The following is a 13,965-nucleotide window of genomic DNA, read 5'->3' as shown; positions in this document are numbered from 1 at the left end:
CCCCCCGATTTTTTTTTTCTGGATTGGGGATTGAACCCAGGGCATTTTGTTATTGAGCTACATCCCCAGCCCTTTTTTTTTTTTTTTGAGACAGGGTCTTGATAAGTTGCTTCCGGCCTCACTAAGTTGCTAAGACTGGCCTCAAACATGGGATCCTCCTGCCTCAACCTCCCGAATTGCTGAGATTACAGGCATGCAACACTGCACTTGGCCTAAAGCCATTTTTTAACTTTTGTAGAAAAATGGATAGTATGGTATAATATGTATATGAAGGTGAAAGGTTTAAAATTATGGTATAAAAATCATACTAAGAGAAGAAATTAAGATAAAAATAATTCTTTAAGTTTGAAGAATAATCTTTAAAAAAATTTTAGAGTATTAAATCATTAAATAGATGGGAGAGAGTTAGCCAATGATTAGTTTAGCAGGTTTTTGTTTTGTTTTGGTAATTTCCAAAATTTGGAAACAACCAAAATCACTGTCAGTATGCAAATGGTTTACAGACTGTGGTATATCCATATAATGAAATATTCAACAGTTAAATATTATTCAAATGAGCTACCAAGCCACAAAAGACATAGAACCTTATTTAATGCATATTAGTAAATGAAAGAAGTTAATATGAAAAGGCTACATTTTGTATGATTGCATCTATTTGATACTCTGAAAAAGGTGAAACTATGATCAAGGATTCATGGAGAAGTAAGGAAGAATAAATTAGTGAACCACCAGGGATTTTATGGCAGTAAAACTATTTTGTATGATTCTTTAAGGATGGTGTATGTTTGTCAAAACCATAGAATGGAACTGGGGCTGTGGCCTAGCAGTAGAGCGCTTGCCTAGCATGTGTGAGGCCCTGGGTTTGATCCTCAGCACCACATAAAAATAAAGGCATGTGTCCATCTACAACTACAAAAAGATAAGAATTAAAAATAAAAACAAAAGGGCTGGGGATGTGGCTCAAGCGGTAGCGCGCTCGCCTGGCATGCGTGCGGCCCGGGTTCGATCCTCAGCACCACATACCAACAAAGATGTTGTGTCCGCCGAGAACTAAAAAATAAATATTAAAAAAAAAATTCTCTCTCTCTCTCTCTCTCCTCTCTCACTCTCTCTTTAAAAAAAAAAAAAAAGAAAAAAAAAAAAAAAAAACCAAAAAACAGAATGTACCACATTAAGAGTGAACCCTTGGCCAGGTATGGTGGTGCACACCTATAATCCCAGGTCTCAGGAGGCTGAGGCAGGAGGATCAAGAGTTCAAAGCCAGCCTCAGCAAAGGTGAGGTGCTAAGCAACTCAGTGAAACCCTGTCTCTAAATGAAATACAAAATAGGGCTGGGGATGTGACTCAAAGTGGTTGAGTGCCCGAGTTCAATCCCCATTACCAAAAAATAAAAAAGTGAACCCTAATGTAAACTGTAGTCTTTAGTTAATAATAATGTATCACAGTTGTTTCATTAGTTGTAACAAATATACCACACTAACACAAGAACTTAATGTAGGAGAAATGGGGAATAAGGGAGTGTTATGTGAGAACCTTGTATTTTCTACTAACCTAAAACTACTGAAAAACTATTTTTTAAAAAACTGAATTTCAGTCATTTCTTATGATTTAACTTAAAAGTACAGTCATCTGCCTTTGTGGGTGATTCGTTCCAGATACCAAAATCTATGGATATTCAAGTCCCTTGTATAAAATTTGTACCTAACATACACATGTCCTCCTGTATGTTTTAAATCATGTCTAGATTACTTGTAATACCTAATATAATGTATATGTTATGCAATTAATATTATACTTCATTGCTTAGGGAATAATGATGATGAAAACATCTGTACATGCTCCGTACAGATCCAGGTTTAAAAAAAAAAACTTAAGCAGGGCAAAGTGGAGCATGCCTGTAATCTCAGTGGTTAGGGAAGCTGAGGCAGGAGGATCGTGAGTTCAAAATCAGCCTCAGCAACTTAGCGGGACCCTAAACAACTCGTCAAGATCCTGTCTCTAAATAAAATATCAAAAAGGGCTGGGGGGCTGGCGTTGTGGCTCAGTGGTAGCACGCTGGCCTAGCAAGCATGAGGCCCTGGGTTCGATCCTCAGCACCACATTAAAAAAAAAAAAAAAAGGTATTGTGTCCAACTACAACTAAAAAGTAAAAAAATTTTTTTTTAAAGGACTGGGGATTGCTCAGTGGTTAAGGACCCTGGGTTCAATTCCCGGTACCTAAAAAATAAATATTTTAAATTCACAGTTGGTTGAATCCGTGGATGCCAACATTTCATACACTCTCAGTATGAAGTGTTCTCAGTGTAATGTTTTGCCCTTGACTCCTGCCGTCCCTAGTCTGGAGATGATTGATTTTTTTTTTTTTTTTTGACTGGAGATTGAACCGATGGGTGCTTTACCACTGAGCCACATCTCCAGTCCTTTTGATCTATTATTTTGAGACAGGGTCTTGCTAAGTTGCTGATGATCTTGCCAGGTTGCTGGCCTCTGACTTGCAATCCTCCTGTCTCAGCCTCCCACATCACTGGGATTATATTATACACCCTGGTTGGAGATACTTGATTTAATTTAAAACTCCTCCTTCCTTTGATTGTTGTTGGTACTTGCCTAACTACCCTTGGTAGAAAGCAGGAACATGGGTTCAATTGCTCCTCTTACTAATTTTGACTTAGGTCTTCTGGTTTTGGCCATCTATCTTCCTTCCTCCTGCTTTCTGTGGTCTGATGCCTCCAATTGCTGAGTGTTAGGGTTTTGTGTTCACTTCAGCTTATTTCTTGTTTCTAGGTGTTCTTTCATACACCAGTATTTAGGTTTTAGCTCCTTAATCTCTGCTAAATAATATACCACACTTTATCAGTTCTCAGTCTTGCAAAAATTTGTTGTCTCCTATCTTTTAATTTTATTTATTTATTTCCTTCCGTCATTCCTTGGAACACTGTACCATTGAGCTACATTCCCAGCCCACCTCCCCTTTTAATTTTGAGACAGTCTTTCTCACTCAATTGCTGAGGTTATCCTTGAACTTGCAATCTTCCTGCCTCAGTCTCCAGAGTAGCTGTGGTTTTAGGTGTACATCACCATGTCTTTCTTTTCTTCTTTTTTCCCACAGAGTAGGAATTGAACCCAAATTCCCAAACATACTAGGTACATGGTTTACTACTGAGCCACACCCCCAGCTCTCTTTCCTGTTTCTGTTTGGAAGACTTATGACTGACTTATTATTTATTTATTTATTATTTGGTGGAATTTCTAAGTAAAGAGACATGCCATGATCAGTTTCTTATTTAACCAGGCTGTTTTTATTTTGGTCACTGCTGACTTTTTTTTTTTTTTTCCTAGTTGTTGATAGACTTTTATTACATTCATTTATATGCAGTGCTGAGAATTGAACCCAGTGCCTCACACTTGCCAGGCAAGTGCACTATTGCTGAGCCACAGTCCCAGCCCCTGATAATTTGGTTTTATTTATTTATTTATTTATTTATTTATTTATTTATTTATTTATTTATTTATTTATTTATTTATTTATTTCTGTTTTAAATTATACTAACTTACTGATTTTGTGTCCCTTTAAAGCCTTAGATATTTCTGTTTGGGATACATTTTAGATGTTGTAAAAAATTGTCTTCAGAATCACAGTTGTGAACTAATACACATTTTTAAAGTTGTTCACAGGGCTTAGAGCTCCTGCCAGAGGATTGCTACTCTTTGGTCCACCTGGAAATGGGAAGACAATGCTGGTAAGAAAAATTTTAAAAGAACTGAGTAATCTATTGAAATATTAGGGATAATATAAGTTTATTATTCCTGAGTCTGTTATGAATTGCTTTTTGCTATGATATCTTCTCTTTAAATTTTTAAACTAGTTTTCAAAGCAGAAATAAATGGAAAACTATTTTATCCTCAGTAATGTTTGTGGTATTTTAGAATAGCTTAACTTAGTGTATTAAGTATCTCTCTAACCCCTTTTTTTTAAACTGTCTAAACAACTTAAATAATCAGTATGTTTTAGTTAGTTTGATTGTTTATTTCCATTTCGTTTACCAATAGTTTTTACCAGTATCTGGATACCTCTTTCTTCTGCATCACTTTTCTAAATGGAATAGATAAATAGGGAAACAGTAACTTTTCCCTTAGCTATTTGTGTTTTCACCAAAGAAGAGAATAGCATCCCCCACTACCACAACCATGCTATATATTCCCTCTTAGAAAAGAAGAGTGGGAAGAGACACAGTTCTTTCCAGAGTTTTTCCTTTTAGCTGAGAAGGAAGCATTTTTATTGCCATATGTTGGAAATTGTGTCATACCCTATATTTTTAGAGAATCTGTTCTAGCACTTAAATTGATCAAATGTGGCTATGTTTTTAAAGTAAGATACTGAATTAATGTATTTGTTCTTCTGATTTTTTAAAGGCTAAAGCAGTAGCTGCAGAATCTAATGCAACCTTTTTTAATATAAGTGCTGCAAGTTTAACTTCAAAATATGTGAGTGTTCTTTTGCTGGTATTGTCATGTTTGTAAGTTAATGTCCAAATGTTACTGTGTTAAGTATAAATGATAATAATATTTTACAAAATATTTTTCTATAAATCTTTTAGTCTATATATGATGAATGGTAGTCTTCAAGGTAGAAAGTTGGTATGCAATGTTAGGGTTCTTTAAAATTAGAGTCATGTTTCAAATACCATAGTACTTTGCTAGGGCTGCATAACAAAGTACCATGAACTGGCTGGCTTAAACATCAGAAGTGTATTGCCTTATAGAATTAAATTTAGGAGGCTGGCAGTCCAAGATCGAAGTGTGGGCAGAGGTACTTTATTCTGAGGACTATGAGGGAGACTGTGTTAACATGCCTTTCTACTAGCTTCTGGTATGTTGCTGGCAATCTTTGGCATTTCTTGGCTTGTGGACTCATTACTTTTTGGCAGGAAAGAGAGAGAGTACTGGCAGTTGAATCCAGGGATGCTCTACCACTGAGCTATATACCCAACCATTTTTATTTTATATTTTTATTTTTATGTATTTAAAAAATTATTTTAGTTGTTAATAGACCTTTATTTTATTTATTTATGTGCGGTGCTGAGTATTGAACCCAGGGCCTCACACATGCCAGGCAAGTGCACTACTGCTGAGCCACAGCCCCAGCCCCTTCAGATTTTATTTTGATACAGGGTCTTGCTAAGTTGCCCAGACTACCCTCAAACTTGCAATCCTCTTGCCTCAGCCTCTTGATTCACTTGGAATATGGGCATGCCCCACCATGCCTGACTAGATGCATCCCTTTCTTTATTTTCTTTCTCTGTACTCAAATTTCTACTTTCTTCTTTTATTTTTTATTTTTTTTTAGTTGTAGATGGACACAATATCTTTTTTTTATTTATTAATTTTTTTGTGTGGTGCTGAGGATCAAACCCAGGGCCTCATGCATGCAAGGCAAGCACTCTACCACTGAACTGCAACCCCAGCCATAAAATTGTAGATGGATACAATATCTGAGGATCGAACCCAGTGCCTCAGGCACGTGAGGCATGTGCCCTACCACTGAGCCACAACCCCTTAAATTTCTACTTTGTATGAAGATACAGTCATTCAGAATTTGGTTCTGCTCCTAATGACCTCAACCCAACTTGGTCATCTAGAAAGACCCTGTATCAACTTTTATAGGTACCGAGGATAGGACTTCAGCATGGTTTGGGAGAACACAGTTCAACCCATAACTTATACCATCACTTTACACTTAAACTTCAAGTGACTATCTCAGGGAATCTCATATTACCAGGTGTGAGAAGAGATGGGCTAATGACCTAAACTGAGTATTTCTAGTTTTCTGATTTTGAACTAAAATGTAACACAATATTTTCCATGTTTTTAAATCATTATTGTTTTACCCTATGATTTAGATTTCTTTTTCATTTCACTGTTTTTTTAATCTTTTTGTTGTTGCTCTTTTTAGATATACTTCATCCATTTACTGTCCACTGATCCTATAGTGATGTTCAAAGAAGAGCTCGTTCATTTTTGGGAAGTGCAGTCATAACTATAGGGCATAGCAAGAATAATTTTTCTGGTGTATAGAACCAGTGTATTGCAAAACTGTGAAGTAGATAGTGTATCAAAGCCTATACTGCTTTGTCTTTCTCTCCCCTTCCCTTCCTTTTCTGTTTGGTACCCAGTGACATATTAGTCTCTGATCCTCATCAAAATCTTTGTGGTTGAAAAGTGTTTTGACAAATTTACTTAAATATAAATTTTTGATGAAAAAACATTACCTATAACATTCTAGGGGCTGGGGATGTGGCTCAAGCGGTATCACACTTGCCTGGCCTGCGTGGGGCGCTGTTTGATCCTCAGCACCACATAAAAATAAGATGTTGAGTCCACCGAAAACTAAAAAATAAATATTAAAAAATTCTCTCTCTCTCTCTCATATCTCTGATATCTCTGGGATGTTGCCATTTGATTATTCATATTTGTTTCAAGTCTGTTTTCTTTCATCTTCATGATTTGTGAAACAATGTAAAGTCCATGATCTTTTCCCCTAATCTGATAATTATCCCATGGCAAGGTTGTTTTTAGGAAGGTTGAAATGTCTAGACCATAATTTGGCCGGTTATACCCAATACATTTTTTTCTTATGTCCAACTGAAATATGTATTTTCTAATTTTTGTAAAGTGGATTAAAGCAGTGGCACACATCTATAATCCCAGTGGCTCAGGAGGCTGAGGCAGGAAGATCATGAGTTCAAAGCCAGCCTCAGCAACTTAGTGAGAACCTAAGCAACTCAGGGAGACCCTGTCTCTAAATAAAATACAATAAAGGGGCTGGGGCTGTAGCTCAGTGGCAGAGCACTTGCCTTGCACATGTAAGGCACTGGGTTCAATCCTCAGCACCACATAAATAAATAAAGGCATGCTGTTCATCTACAACTACAAAAAAAAAAATTAAATTAAAAATACAATTAAAAAGGGCTGAGGATGTGGCTTTGTGGTTAAGTGGCTCTGGGTTCAATCCCCAGTACCCCCCCCCCCCCCGCTAAAATTATAAAGTGGATGTAACAAAAATCTTTTCTTTTGTGAAACAGCCTTTTATACATAAAGGAATTTAGTGTTATATCTGCTTTTTTTCTTCTCTTATCTTAGTTATCTTCTTATGGTCTCATACCAGTTTTTCAGTATGCTTAGGGTATAAGAAAAGCTGAATATTTTACCTCAGACAGGATCTCAGATTTCAAGACTTAGAGTCAATTCTTGTTGTGCACCTTCTGTTTCTTATGATATATCTTGAGAAAACTTTTTGCAGAAACTTCCTCAATATTGTGGGCATTTATGTTATTAAACTAGATGTTTTTCTACAAAAACCAGTTACATATGTATCTTAATACGTTAAATTTTTACTTAACCTTGTTTATTGAATACATGTAGGAAAGTGTTTTTATACCATAAATATACAGCTCAGTGAATTGTCACAAAGTGAACACTTTCAGAATCACTATGCTGATCAAGAAGTAGAATGCTGGAGGCTAAGGCAGGAGACTCACAAGTGTGAAGCTAACCTAGGCAACTTAGTGAGATTTTTTCTCAAAATAAAAAATAAAAAGGGCTGGGGGTGTAGTTCAGTGGTAAATCACCCCTGGATTCGATTACAATACAGAAATAAATAAATAAGGAAGGAAGGTATTTAAGTAGGAAGGAGAGCTTAGCAATTAGGTAAATAGTCTCTTCTAAAATTATAAGGTACAGTTCAGTTACACACACTAGTACTCCCAGTTCCTTGTACCATATCTTTAGTTGTGAGGAAGAGAAATTAAAGTACTGAGTTCTAGATTGTCGATAATGAAATTTAAAGAACTGGAATAATGTTGCATTTTATTTGTTTAACAATACATATGCTTTGTTTTAGGTGGGGGAAGGTGAGAAATTGGTGAGAGCACTTTTTGCGGTGGCTCGAGAACTTCAGCCTTCTATAATTTTCATAGGTGAGAATGTTTTCCAACTAAATTATTTGAATACTTGTGATATTCCCCTTTCCAAATATGAGAGGTATGATAGAAAAGATTATTCAGAAGGAAAAAGTTTTAAAGAACGGTGACGTTGAAGACTACGTATTGAATTCAATAGAACACACTATGTTAATAACTTAAGTATGAACTAGATTTGTAAATGATCACATATATTGGCCTTTTATTAAAGTATTCTCCTTGTATTTCCCCTAGATGAAGTTGATAGCCTTTTATGTGAAAGAAGAGAAGGGGAGCATGATGCTAGTAGACGTCTAAAAACTGAATTTCTAATAGAATTTGATGGTGTAAGTATATATGATTGTTGTTGGTAACAGAGTTTGAACCCAGGGGTGCTTAACCACTGACCCACATCCCCAGTCCTTTTATTTTTTATTTGGAGACAGGGTCTTGCTAAGTTGCTAAGAGCCTTGGCCTCCCGAGCTGCTGGGATTATAGGGTACCACACATGGCTATGATTTTTTTTCTTTCTTTTTTTTTTTTTTTTTTTTTTTGATACTGGGGACTGAACTCGGGGGTACTCGACCACTGAGCCCTGTTTTGTATTTTATTTAGAGACAGGGTCTCACTGAATTGCTTAGCGAGACTGGCTTTGAGCTTGCAATCCTCCTGCCTTAGTCTGCCAAGCCCCTGGGATTACAGGCATGTGCCATTGTGCCAGGCAGCTATGATATTTTTAATGTGGCAGAGTTTTTTTGTGTGTGTATTCCTATTAAATTATCCCAATTAGAAATATGTATGTATTTTTCTTTTTCATTACTTTATTTAAAAGTACTGAAAAACTTTTTTTGGGGTTTGTAGGTACAGTCTGCTGGAGATGACAGAGTACTTGTAATGGGTGCCACTAACAGGCCACAAGAACTTGATGAGGCTGTTCTCAGGTAGAGATATTGATGTGGAAACACATATGTTTATGTCATATATTTACTCATGTGTTTATCTCATATTTCTTATTTCATTACTCTTGGTTTTAAGACTAAATTATTTTCCTTCCTATGCTACCTCCTGGCCTCTTGTTATCAATTAAATAAGGAGTTTGTGGTCATGTATGGGATAATATGAGGAGAACTAGTCTTCACTTTATGGTTTTAGGCAAATTGCTTAATTCTTTTGGATGTCATTAAATTATCTTTAAATTCCAAAACTGATTTTTGATGGGCTTCATGATTATAGCAGGATTCATAAGAACTGTCTAGTATGTTTGAACAAATTTATTCCCCTCCTACTGGAAAGACAGTTTTACTCAGCATAAAATTCTTAGACCTGCTTTTTATTTTCCAAATAATTTATAACATTGCTCCATTGTTTTTAGGATTGGATGTCACAGTGTAAAAGTCTACATAGATTCATTTCTTTCACAGTTATAGATTAACTTGATTTTTTTTTTCTTTTTACTAGATAGAATTCTCAACCATTTAAGTTTAATTGGTCTTTGTTAATTATTTGTGGGATTCATTGTTTCTTTAAATTTATAGTTTGGAACTTCCCTTTTTTTGAAATTTATTTTAAATACTATATTTAACTTTTTTTTCCTAATAATTTTTTATGGGTGTTTTTTTTTCTGTTTTTGCATGTAAATTATGTATTGTGTTGCATCTCTTTGTCCCTGTATCTGTAATTTTTTTTTGTTCCTTTTAAACTTTTTTGTTTTGTTCTGTTCTGTTTTCCCAAGTCTGTTGCCTTTATTTCTTACTGAGTTAGTATTTATTCTCCTTCCTGCTACTACTTTTATAACTTGTTATAACCTGTTCTGTGGTGATTTCTTTTTTCTTTGCATTCCTGATCTACCCTATTTTGCATCTTGTTTTTTCTTATTTCTTTGAGCCTTTGTATCCATTTCCTTAAACTCTTGTTAAAAAAAAAAAAAAAAACAACTTTTTTTCATTAAATTATTTCATTCTATGAAAAGATATTTGGTCATAATTTTAATTTGCTGTGTGACAGAATCTTATGCATGTTCTTCATTTTATCTACTTTGTTTATTGTAGGATTTCTCCTCTTCTTTTTTAAGTGAACCCTGTGACTTTTCCATTTTGCTTATTATTTTTCTTTGGATAAGAGGAGTTTTCTTAGAAAACCTACTTTTCTAAGGATATTGTTGGGTGAGGGCTAGAGAAGTAAGAGTTATCTTGAGCTGTCCCATGTATACTCTGAGCTAACAGGCAGTCATAGTGAAGCCCTACCTGCTGATGAAGGGTATGTGTGTATAAATAAGAGATAGAGTTGATTTATTCTTCTTCCACTGAATAATATTGATGACAACAAAACAGCTTGTCATCCAGCCAAAGTGGTTAGTGCCTTCTTACAAAGGTAATGTGTCTTTCAATTTCTTTGTACAGTCTTTCCTTACATTCTTGTGTTATCAGTTCTCATGGTCTGCAGAGGTAGACCAAACATGCTTACTTAAATAATAGGGAGTGGTTTTATTCCCTTCACGGTATGATGTCTCTGATTTCATTGAAAACTTGATGTTTGGGGCTGGGATTGTGGCTCAGCAGTAGAGGGCTTGCCTAGCACGGGCGGGACCTGGGTTTGACTCTCAGCACCACATAAAAAAAATAATAAAGGCAGTGTGTTGTATCCATCTACACCTAAAAAATAAATATTAAAAAAAAAAACTTGATATTTGGACAGTTATGTCCATTATCTGCAATAGTAGATCCTCTGTATCTTCCTTTGTTAGTGTAATTTTTACCACTACAGTAGCACTTCATATCTTTTAATTCTATAACTGTTAACCTAGAATGATGATGATGAAGTTTCCATTCTTCTTCCTATAATCTTTTTTTTTTGTGTGTGTGTTTGTTTTGGTACCTGGGCTTGAACTCGGGGGCACTCGACCACTGAGCCACATCCCCAGTTGCATTTTGTATTTTATTTAGAAACAGAGTCTCACTGAGTTACTAAGTACCTCACTGTTGTGAACTTGAAATCCTCCTGCCTCAGCTTCCTTGCCACTGGGATTACAGGCGTGTGCCACCACTCACAGCTATTGTATGTTATTATTATTGTACATTATTACTATTAAAAACATACATCTAAATGAATGGCTGACTTAGCCGTTTATTTTTAAAAATTTTTTTTTAGTTGTAGTTGGACACAATACTTTTATTTGTTTATTTTTATGTGGTGCTGAGGATCGAATCCAGCGCCTCGCACGTACTAGGCGAGTGCTCTACCACTGAGCCACCGCTCCAGCCCCTTAGCCATTTATTGATTAAAGATTTTTAAACATTAACCAGAGAATTTTTTAGGGATTGAACCCAGAGGCAGTCTACCCTTTTTATTTTTATTCCCATCCCTTTTTATTTTTGAGTCAGGATCTTTCTGAGTTGCCAAGGCCAATTCTCATCTTTCAGCCTCCCAGGTTGCTGGGATTATAAGGCATGTGCCATTGAGCCTGGCTAACCAGAGTGGTGTGGTTTTTTAAAAAAAATAACTAAAAATATTTTTTTATGTTGATAACTACTATTATGTGTTCAGTTACTTTCACTATTAAAGCCTTTTCCTGTCATTTTTTTCCTGAACTGAGTTACCTTTAAATTCAAAATACTTGAATTATTTTTTGTTTTGTTTTTTTAGGCGTTTCATCAAACGGGTATATGTGTCTTTACCAAATGAAGAGGTATGTATCCGAACTTCTTTTTATTAGTATAAACAAAAACTACCATCTTGATAATATTGAGTTTTCCAGTCCATGGTATAGCTACTTTCTAACAGTTTGGTAGTTAATTCAGTTTCCTTTCCCATTACTTTTCCTGTTCCTTTGTCCTTCCTTCCTTCCTTCCTTCCTTCCTTCCTTCCTTCCTTCCTTCCTTCCTTCCATCTACCTACCTTTTTCTTTATTTTTTGTTTATTTATTTATTTTTAGTTGTAGTTGGACACAATACCTTTATTTTATTTATTTATTTTTATTGTGGTGTTGAGGATCGAACCCAGCACCTTGTGCGTGCTAGGCAAGAACTCTACCACTTACCTAGTATGCCTGGGTTTGATCTCCAGTACTGCCCCCTCCCCCCCCAAAAAAATACCCAAGAGAAGTGGAAACATTCACACAAAGAAATGTGAACAGGAATTATTATAGCAGCTTTGCCATGTTAATAATAGTCAAAAACTGCTCATCAGTTGTTAAATGGATAAGCAAATGTAGTGTATACACACTAACAATAAAGGGAATTAGCCATATATGCTACATACAATAATGTGAATGAAACTCAAAAACATTATGTTAAATGAAAGAAACCACGTGCGAACAATTTCATAATATATGATTCCATTTATATGACACATCCAGAAAAGTAAAATTTCTAGAAACATAAAAGCAAATCAGTGATTTACTAGGACAAGGGATAGATAGGAATGGGGATTAATTACAAACAGCCATGAGTGAACTTTTTAGAGTAATAGAAATGTTCTGGACTGTGTTATTGTGATGATTGCACAACCCTGTAAATTTCTTATGTCATTGATTATATTAAAATTTATGGTATATAAATCATACTTACATAAAACCGTTTTTAAAAAATTATGGCCATGGGGCTGGGTTTGTAGCTCAGCGGTAGAATGCTTGCCTAGCATGTGTGTTGCAATGGGTTTGATCCTCAGCACCACATAAAAGTAAATAAACAAAATAAAGGTGTTGTGTCCATCTACAACTAAAAAAAATTCTTTTTTTAAATTATGGTTGTAGGGCTGGGGATGTGGCTCAAGTGGTAGCGCGCTCACCTGGCATGCGTGCGGCCTGGGTTCCATCCTCAGCACCACATACAAAGATGTTGCGTCTGCCGAAAACTAAAAAATAAATATTAAAATTTCTTTCTCTCTCTCTCTCTCTCTCAAATAAATAAATAAATAAATAAATTACAGTTGTATAGCTCAGATACTTGTCATTCTTAGTGCTTTATTTGAATTGTCTCAAAAGATAGGTACCTTTTCTTTAAATAACACATTGTGGGGACTGGGGTTGTAGCTCAGTGGTAGAGCACTTGCCTTGCATCCATGAGGCACTGGGTTCAATCCTGAGCACCACATAAAAATAAATAAATAAAAATAAAGATATTGTGTCCATCTACAGCTAAAAAAAAATTAAAAATAAACAATGTGGCCAGTGCAATGGCTCACACCTGTAATCCTAGCATTTTAGGAGGCTGAGGCAGGAGGATCTTGAGTTCAAAGACAGCCTCAGCAAAAGCAAGGCTGTAAGCAACTCAGTGGTTAAATGCCCCTGAATTTAATCCCTGGTACCAAAAAAAAAAAAAAAAAAAAAAAAAAAATCACATTGTATTTTGTTTATTAGAGCACTGTGATTATATGTAGTAGTTATATTCATTTTGACAAAATCATAATGCAGGGAATTTTATTTCTGTCCCCATCCCTGCCCCCCTTTCCTTCCATCTTCAGTTTCTTCCTCTGTTCTACTGGTCTTTCTTTTTGCTCCTTTAAAAATAGTTTTAAATTCCAGCCAGGTGCCTTGGCACACAGGAAGATTGCAAGTTCAAAGCCAGCCTCTGCAATGACAAGGCCTAGCAACTCAGTGAGACCCTGTCACTAAATGAAATACAAAATGGGGCTGTGAGGATGTGGCTCAGTTCTTGAGTGCCCCTGAATTCAATCCCTGGTACCAAAAAAATAAATGAAACAAAAAAACTTAATTTTAACTATGTTTAACTGATAAGAATAAGGTTTCAATGTGACAGGATTTGAATCTGATTCCTGGACATTATATTGTTAATTCTTAGCTTATTGAGTAAGAATTATTAATTTTGACTATAGTGATCATTCTTTATAATTTCATTTCAGACCAGACTACTTTTACTTAAGAATCTGTTATGTAAACAAGGAAGCCCACTGATGCAAAAAGAACTAGCACAACTTGCTAGGTGAGTAATTTGATTTGGTTTATCTTATTTAAATTTTTTTAAGTAAAGTTTACTGTTTTCATTGTTAT

The 13,965-nt window shown here is 35.4% G+C and overlaps 1 protein-coding gene across 4 annotated transcripts in view; it reads left to right on the top strand.

Moving 5' to 3' along the window:
- The window catches only part of SPAST (spastin), a 65,550-nt gene that overhangs the window by 38,284 nt on the left and 13,301 nt on the right, over positions 1 to 13,965 (top strand). For all 4 annotated transcript variants that reach the window (XM_081264917.1, XM_081264915.1, XM_081264916.1 and 1 more), the window contains 7 exons: positions 3,666 to 3,740; positions 4,414 to 4,485; positions 7,901 to 7,976; positions 8,214 to 8,305; positions 8,820 to 8,899; positions 11,601 to 11,643; positions 13,818 to 13,897. In XM_081264917.1, the coding sequence (XP_081121043.1) occupies positions 3,666 to 3,740; positions 4,414 to 4,485; positions 7,901 to 7,976; positions 8,214 to 8,305; positions 8,820 to 8,899; positions 11,601 to 11,643; positions 13,818 to 13,897 (518 nt within the window). The remainder of the gene's footprint in view (positions 1 to 3,665; positions 3,741 to 4,413; positions 4,486 to 7,900; positions 7,977 to 8,213; positions 8,306 to 8,819; positions 8,900 to 11,600; positions 11,644 to 13,817; positions 13,898 to 13,965) is intronic.

The sequence above is a fragment of the Spermophilus citellus genome (genome assembly GCF_964194105.1).
Source record: "Spermophilus citellus genome assembly, chromosome: 13".
Classification (NCBI taxonomy): Eukaryota; Metazoa; Chordata; class Mammalia; order Rodentia; family Sciuridae; genus Spermophilus; species Spermophilus citellus.
Note: the sequence above shows the minus strand (reverse complement) of the source record. Positions and strands in the feature narration are given on the sequence as shown.